Raw genomic sequence first — 8864 nt, 5'->3', positions numbered from 1 at the left:
CACTAATGCAACTAGTTACTGCATTATTTCAAACAGCATAAATCTCTGTTGTGGATCTAAAGGTCCAAACCTATGATGACTGATGCAGAGGGTCAGTATAGTTATACTGGTTGGAATTCCAATGGGTTTCCCCCTTACTTTGTTTTTTAATGTTATGGTAGTGTTAGCGTGAGGATGTAGGTATAATGACCCAGGAATTATGCAAATGTTTACTTAGGATAGAATTAGACAAGCTTTTGAATGCAAAACATTCTTCATTGGGTCTGAGCAGTGAGAGCCAACACAGCATAGTAAAAAAAAAAGTTCCAAGAGAAGGGAGAAAAACTCCCAGTGGTTTCAGACAGACAATTAGCTGATTACTGGGAGATCCAGGCCTATCAAAGGGGAGGAGGGTCTACCTGACCTTTCATGTGTGGAGAGAATTCAGAGATCTGGTAGATTATCATGAGCCATAAAACCAATATCAATGTCAAATCCTTGGTTCCTAGTGTCCAGCCAGATTATGAATTTTTGTTCCCAGGTTTGCCTTTTAAAGATGTTTGGTAGGTGTTCCTTGAGCACGAGGATAGTAAGGTCAGAGGGAATGGTTGTTCTGTGAGAAATGGTGTATGTGGTCCCTGGTCTTTATATTTTTCCTGTGAGAGTTCATTCTGGTGCATAGTTGCTGCTTAGTTGCACTCATGCTGCTGCCATTTGGTGAACTGGATGAGATGCATCATAGTTTGGAAAAGTCATGCGTAGAAACCGTAGTTTTTTGTATATCTTTATATAACAAGGACACTCCAGCAGAGAAATAGACTGTACATTTGAAAGAGCTTTCCAAATACTCCACAGAAACCTGCTACAATACAATAAGAAATTCCCTGCGACCACACCTCTGTGGTGGCCACCTACCACCCCATGCTGGAACCAAACAAAAGAATAATCAAATAACTACAACCTATACTGGACAAAGATCAGATCTTGAGAGAAATATTCCCAACCCCTCCATTCCTGGGTTTCAAACAACCTCTTAATCTTGTCCAATCCATCACCAGAAGCAAATACTCCATTGCTCAACAGATATCAAGTGAGACATAGCCTTGAAAGAAATGCTTAACCTATCAACATATCTCCATTGCTGCTACAATCAACACCCCCATACCAAAACCATTAGAACCGTGGTTTCTATGCCTGTCTTTCCTAAAATATGATACATCTGATCCAACACACCAAATGCCCTCATGCAATACAGTCTTTAATTACATGATCCCTTGATTTTTTTATATAGAACCCCAGCATTGTTTAGTGCTCAAATGCTCTCTGGTAGTAAACTGAAGGATGCTGTTTGTAAGACAACCTTTGTTACATAAGTTGGGAGGAGGGCAGTGAATGGAGCAAGGATAGACTATTTCTACCCCTAAAGGGAGTGCTACTAAAGAAAACTGGATTCTATCCCTGCTTTTGCCACAGAGCTCCAATATGAGATTGAACAAGGAACTCACTCACCAGTATGTTCACAGCTGGCCACTAATTGTCCAATCCTCATTTTTGGACCATGAAATACCTGGTTATGGCACGTGATCATGTAATTAAAGGTTGTATGATAATGCAAACACACATTAGATATTGTTGATGACACCACAACATCCAAAACAGCCAAAGTAGTTTGTAATTGCGCTGCAACCTGGAAATGCATAGAACCTACCTTAGTCACCACTTCCTGCATAGTATTAATAATTAGCACATATGATCAGAGTGCTGCCTCTTCATAATTAATCATCACAACAGCTCTGTATTATCGCCTTCTACAGATGAGGGAAGAGACATGGCAAAAGTACAGAGTGGCTTGAACCCATTAGTGGATTAAATGGGTTAAGAATGTAGTTATATATGGCACCATCCTGTGCTGGGACAAACCAGACTCTGTGATACTGGCGGGTTTGAAAAGCAGAAAGAAAAATGCTTTATTTAGATTCAAATCACATCCAAAGTAATCTGCCCTTTGCACGTGTGGCCTTTTTAGTTGCTTTTGTGTTCTGACTAAGAATGGTTTTATGACAGGTTTACCTTGTTTGGTTGGTTGGTTGGTTACTTTACTCAGCTGCTTTCACACTTGTCCCCTGAGTTCAGTCCAGTGATAGAGCAGCTTCTGTTAGTGATACATTCACATTACGTAGGGACAGGACAGAAGATTACAGTTTACACCTTGTAACAAGGTTTTTTGTACCCTTCTCAGGCTCATGAAGCCAACCAAAACTCATGATGAATTCCTGCAGGACCCAGTCCTGCCCTTAGGCAGCTGGCCTTGTGCTCTAGCATGGGGCACTCAACTCCTGGGGTCAGACCTGGCCTGCTGAGCCATGGCATCCAGCCCGCTGGGCTTCCTACGGGTCCAAAAATGTGACAATGGGAGGAGGGTAAGACATGCCAGTGTTAATTGCCACTCCCCTGCTGCCAGGGTTACTTCCCACCCCGCTTGCAGGCAGAATAGCAAGGCCCTGCACATGGCATGGGGCATGTGGAGCTGGGGTAGTGCAAGGGGACAGGGCCCAGCAAGACCTGGGCACATGGGGCCCAATATGGGCAGACCAAGACAGGAGCTGGGCTGCACGAAGCGTGGGTCCAGGCACCCGGTGCCTCATTTGGGTATCATGAGGCCAGACCTGGGCACTCTCCCTGTGCACTCCTCTGACCCATGGGGCCACAGGGTTGAGGGCCAGAGCACTGGCGTGGCACCCTCCTACGCACAGGACCTGATGCACCCCTGAGACAGTGAGTCTAAGGAGCACACACACACACGGTTGATGGCTGCCATTACATATATGTACACAGGAATCAGAGCTCGTGGCAGTGGTGGCATCTTTTATTAGATCAGCTAAATTTTGGCAAAAAATAATCCTTAATTGCAAACTTTTGGGCATAAACACCCTTCTTCAGGCATAGGAGAAAAGATTGTACACATTCTCCTGGGTAGAAATGAAAGCTTGTATTTCATAGGAGAGGTGAAGATAAAATCGCCAGTTTGGAGCAGTTCATTATATACGCAGATTCGACTCAAGAGAAAAGCTGGAATCCCCAGTAGAACGTGTACACTCTTTTCTCCTGAAGAAGGGTGTTTGTGCCCAAACGCTGGCATTAAAGTAATTGTTTTTGCCCAAATCACTTCTGCTCTGTCACGAGTTCTGATTCCTTTTGCCTCTAGACCGATAGGGCTACAACCTGGATGTGTACATGTGCATACATGCACATGTCTGTATGTATAGAAGAGCCTGGATGGTTGCCTTCCTGGGGGTCACTTGACCCCAGTTGTCTTGGGGGGGGGGGGGGGGGGGGGGGGGGCTGAACCCCATGATCTTACAAGGTCCCTTCAGCCTCACAATCTATGAATCTACGTACACAGGTAATCTCTAAGGCGCCCTTGCTTTTCCTCCACGCATGATGCCAGCACGGTCCGAGCCCACCCCGGGAAGGGCGGGGGGGGGGCGGCCGCGGGGCCAGGGCGTTGCCCACGCGGCCCAGCCGTTGGCGCCCAACGTTGCCCCGCTCAGAACAAGGCTGGGGGCTGGCAGGTGGCGGAGAGGGTAGGCAAGAAGCACCTGACGTCCTCACTCAGCCCCTCCTATCGCCTCACTCCGCCCCCTCCCTCCCGCGGCCGCGTCGGATTGGCCAGGCGGGCAGTGACGCCACACGAAGCCGCCCTGAGGAGCGGGGGGTGAGGTTTGCGTCGCGTTGCTAGGCCGCAGCGGCTTGGGCCGTTCTGAGTAATCTCAATTGCTCCATCCCTGGCTTCCGGCGGGCGAGGTTTTCCTTCCGGGTCAGCTCCCGGGAGGTGAGTGGCCCGGCAGCCGGGGCCGGATGCGGAGGCCGCGGCCGGGCCGGGCTTGAGCGCGGCCCCCCGCTTCCCCCCTCCGGCGGCAATGGACAAGATCCTGGAGGGGCTGGTGAGCTCGTCGCACCCGCTGCCGCTGAAGCGGGTGATCGTGCGGCGCGTGGTGGAATCGGCCGAGACTCCGTTGAGCCAGGCGCAGTGCCGCGCCATGTTCGCGCTCAGCACGCGCCTCATCCTGCAGGGCCCCGACCCCTTCCAGCGCCAGGTGGGCCGCCAGGTGCTGGAGGCTTACGCGCGATACCACCGCGCCGACTTCGAGGCCTTCTTCAACCGTGCGCTGGTGCTGGGCCTGCTGCGGGGCGGCTACGGCGAGCGGCGCCGCGGCGACCCGGCCGTGTTGGACTATGTGCGTGCCGGCCTGCGCCTGCTTATCAGCTGTCCCTCGGTGCTGGAGCTCTTCGAGGCCCTGCGGGCGGAGGCGCTGCGGCTGCTGGCTGAGCGGCCGGGCCCACCACTCTGTGCCCGCCTCTGCCAGCTGCTGGCCGACTTCCCGCAGTGCCTGCCCCGTGGCCGCAAGCCAGCCCTCGCCTTCTGCCAGCAGCTGGTGCGCACCATGGCGCACTTCCAGAGCCCACCGGGCGGCCGTGAGCCTGACCTGCGCCTCTACGTCTCGCAGGTGGCCCAGGTCAGCAGCCTCCTGCGTGCCCTCTGGAAGGCTGAGCCCGATGCCCTGCTGCCCTCCCTGCAGGAGCTCTTCGCCCTTATCTCCTCCACGGGTGAGGAGGGCCCAGCCAGCAGGGGCTGGCCTGGCTGGGGGGAGGGCAGGGTGGGGGCAGCAGTGGGGGCTCTCCAGGCTCACATGTAGTTCTGTGATGGCCCCTGAGAGGGTAGCAGGGCCTGTTGTCTAGTGCCTCTGACTCGGAGGTCTCAGGCACAAGCAGTTGCGAGGAAGGGGAACCTGCTGGGTCACCCAGAGGGCTTTGGGGCTGGGCATGAAGGGAACACAACACGGGCAGCCACCTTGTGGGACAGACACCACAAATGGCACAGGCATGGTCTGCACGTAGCTTGCAGGGGATCAGGGAGGGGACAAACAGTGCACTGGCAGGTCGGGCAGGGAACAGAAAGCAAAACAGTAGGTCAGGTGGGCGGCGCAGGGCAGGAAGTGGAAACCAGCATAGCAGGTTGGCCAGGAGCAGACAGTGGAGCAGGGGGGATGAGATAGGAAACAGAAACCAGAATAGCAGATTGGGCAAAGGTAGGGGATTGGAGTGGCCCTCAGGGAGACTGCAGGGCTAACTTGTGGTGCACCTGTTGAATGTTGGCCTTTGCTGACTTAAGGAATGGCCGGCAGACCAAAGAAACAGGAAGCTCGCTTGTAAACATGACCACATGTCACTGTGAAGCTCTTAGTCATTTACAAGGTTTGGGAGAGGCAGGAACTTACCTTTACTCTTATCACTAGAGCAGGTGCCTGTATGATAAAAAGCCTGTACATATTCATGTAGTCAAAAATTTAAGAGTAAGCTTCTTACTCTCTGACATGCGTCCTGTGAGAATTGTGACATTAATGTGGCTCGGTGTGGTTTAAAACCACACTTTATTTTTCTCCTGCTGGTTAAATTTGAATATTATTCCTCAAGGTGATTATAATTTTTAAGTGTTCTCCTGGGGTCAGTCACCCTCCTAGCAGTTGGTTTGGGGGGAAAATGGCGAAGCTGGACTCCCTTCATTGCTGTCTAGTCTAGTGTAGTAGGAGGCTTCGGACTGAATTCTCAGAGATAATATTCTCATTCTCAGGGATACTGTTGTAACATATAGGTTCCTAAATTAATCTGTTAGGACAGATGGCGACACTTTCCTAGGAACTCAAGCTTCTACTTACAATTTTTAATGCCAGGGTGAACATTTTTTCTTGGGATGAGGAAGGTTTTAAGGAAATGCACATCAAAGATACTGCATTACATTCATCAACATGTATTCCCATATGCTACTGGCTGAAATTCAGCAACTTGTGTTCTGCAGATCAGATTAGATGATTGTAATGGCCCCTTCTGGTCTTAAACCTATAAACTTGATATGTAGACTCATTGAGAAGATACTGCATTGCAAAGACAGCTTTTGGATGAAAACGAGTTGGAAGAGCTAGAAACTTGATATTGTAAAAATCCAGATGCTATAGAAATCTTCCTTGCCGCTGAAGCAGTGCTGATATACCATATCATAATGAAGCAGCTCAAAACAACGCTTGGCTTCTAACGCAGTGTGTGACAAATCATCTTCCAAAAAACATTTTAGCGAACTGAAAAGCGCTACTCTTTTAGACAATCAAAATAAAGTAGACTTTGAACTACTTGTTACTTTCCTTTACCCATATCTGTCAGGCAGTTTTAATGAAAGAAGTGAATCTATCAGATAAAGTAAAATTAACATTTTAATAAACATTGATCTGTATACAGAAAGAACTTCAGTATTAGGACAGGGCATCAGTGTCTTTTAAATGTTTTCCAGTCACACTAAAAACTTAAGTATGTTTGGATAAGAAGTAAAACATAGCTGTTTATGTACCTTTGTTTCTCACAAGATGTCATGTTCAACTATTATAGATGCTTCATTTGAACCTTCTGTTGCACTGGCAAGCCTTGTGCAGCATATCCCATTACAGATGATTACAGTACTCATCAGGAGCCTTACTACAGATCCAAATGTAAAAGATGCAAGTATGACTCAAGCTTTGTGCAGGTACTGTTTCTCATTGGAAAGGGGGCTGTTTTTTTGTGTGGTTTTTTGTTTTTGTTTTTGTTTTTTTTTTTTGCTGCTTGTTTTTCCTAACTTATTTTCTGAAGTTATTTACCACTTAAGTTCCTTAAAAATCTAAAATTGGTGTTTAGAAGACGCTTAAGATATGTTACCTGGAACTTTTAGATAAGTATCTGTTTCTAAGGCCACAAATGTTACCAGCAGTGTTACCTTAATCACTAATGCGGTCTGATTAGTACTCTGCCCTGACGAGAGGAGGGTAAAATGACAATTAGAAGCCCTACGGTAAAGGTAGTTGTGTCCTCTTTTTGATGTTGCTTTTTTTGGGAACTGAGTTAGACCAGGATACCACACAGCACAAGAGCTGGCAAGGAAGTGATAATTCTTTTTCAGGGATGCAACTTTTCATCTACTGCATGTAGAAGACTGACTCACTGATGGGCTATACAGGGCAGTAAAACATGTTTACTTTTATTCCCTTTTTGAAGAGGCTGGACAGTTTGGAAAGAGCACGAGTTAATTGACTTTGTTCTATTTACATTCTTGGGTATTTGAGAGGGACTACCACTAGCTCCCTCCATCTCCCCGAAGCCTCCATATAGCTGGAATTGATTAATAATAATAATATATATATTTAACAATGAAGGAAGGAATGAGAATTGAATCAGTTGTCCCCTGTACTTGCTATCACTCAGTTAAGCATTTGGGATCATCAGGATGATTAGTGTGAACAGGGCATGTTTTAGGATTGCAGACTTGGCTGCAATTTACAGAAATATATGTAGTGTTGATTTAGAAAATTGCTAGAATAAGATAAGACATCTTTACATCTGTTAGATTTTTGTCCTCTTAATATGTTCTCAAGATCTAACTCAAAGTCCCTGATTTTAAAAGGTTTAGAAAGGTCTGTCTCATAGAAATGATTTGAGGTAGCTTTGAAGTGCCCTTTTCAGAAAGCACTTGGTTTTAATACATGTAATTATTTTCAAGTTTCTTTTCTGCTCTTTCATGCTGTGTTGTCACCACTAATTCAACTTGATATAGTATAGAGCAGGGGTGTTGAAAGATTTGGCCTACAGAGCCCTGTCATCCACCCCCTGATGCTGCTCCTGGGTCTCAGAGTTGTCCCATGTGGCATGTGCCAGACTAGACTGTGATGTCTGTCGGTCCCAGTTGAGTGCTGACAGCACACAGGGGAGGGTGGGCAGGGAACATGACACCATGGGCCTGATTAGGTCCATTAACCATTCTTGTGATGCTCATCTTGCCCCTGGGTCCAGATGAGTTTTTGGCAAACCTGGTTTTAGAGGAATGTGAGGGTGTGAACAGAGTACAGCAGATTGACAGCACTCAGGATGATGTGTGTAACTGTCAGTCTGCTGCTTTTTCCTTCATGATAAGTGTAAGGTAACCTGGTATGATTTATCCATGAATAAAATAGAGCTAAGCTGTCAGGGTTTAGCTTTCACTTACCAGGGGGAAGGGCAGGAAGATGTAGTTAACATGCATCAGCTGTTTTGCAGTAAATCTTTTGTTGCCATTTCAACTTGCTGCTATTTGATTGTCCTTACCCTTGCTAACTTTCTTGTAACGTGAGGTAGAATTATGGAGCTGAGTGAGAGAGTTTTCTTTTCTACTTTATGAAAATGGATGGGGAATGGCACAGATCCTGCTAATGGTATCACTTTTCAGAGCAGAAATAGATTTTGTTTTAAATATGGAATTGTGCAAGTGCCTCACTAATTCAGGGTGGGGGAAGTCTTCTGCCTAAGATGCTTCATATCCTGAAAAGAAGGCCCATATCCTATTATGGACATTAAAAGTAAACCAAACCTACTTTAGCGCATACAGCCTGAGCTTGCTAATACTGTCATTTCTACCTAGCCTTTTGTAGCTTGGACTATACTTACTTTTTCATATTACAGTTGTCCTAGTTTAACAAAACACTTTCACTCACTTATGTGTAATCAGTCTAATCTTCTGAGTTCTTTTTTTCCTCTGTCAAGTGTCTCAGCAAGAAAAGCTTGGCACTGACAGCTGCTTACCATGGGTACCAGGGAACCTTTATGTACCCATACTAGAATACACCTAACTTTTACAAATTTGCCTGTTGCAAACTTTGTGAGAAATCTCTGAAAGTGATCCTTTGTTTCATTCCTGGTTCTATGGGTATACTAACAATAGAAATCTACTTTAGTACCTGTACAGAAAATATCCTCTATCTGTGCTATCCTGGTCTTTGTAGCAAGCAAGCTACCCTCCCCCACCAGAGGGAGCCTTTATAGACATTTAG

The 8864-nt window shown here is 46.8% G+C and overlaps 1 protein-coding gene across 1 annotated transcript in view; it reads left to right on the top strand.

Moving 5' to 3' along the window:
* The first annotated feature begins 3726 nt into the window (after nucleotides 1–3726).
* The window catches only part of USP38 (ubiquitin specific peptidase 38), a 33772-nt gene continuing 28634 nt past the window's right edge, over nucleotides 3727–8864 (top strand). The window contains 2 exon segments of the mRNA XM_025212603.1: nucleotides 3727–4587; nucleotides 6418–6553. Coding sequence (XP_025068388.1) covers nucleotides 3900–4587; nucleotides 6418–6553 — 824 coding nt within the window. The 5' untranslated portion in view covers nucleotides 3727–3899.

Source organism: Alligator sinensis, unplaced genomic scaffold (assembly GCF_000455745.1).
Source record: "Alligator sinensis unplaced genomic scaffold, ASM45574v1 scaffold833_1, whole genome shotgun sequence".
Lineage (NCBI taxonomy): Eukaryota > Metazoa > Chordata > Crocodylia > Alligatoridae > Alligator > Alligator sinensis.
The sequence above is the reverse complement of the archived record's forward strand: the minus strand, read 5'-3'. Positions and strand labels throughout refer to the sequence as shown.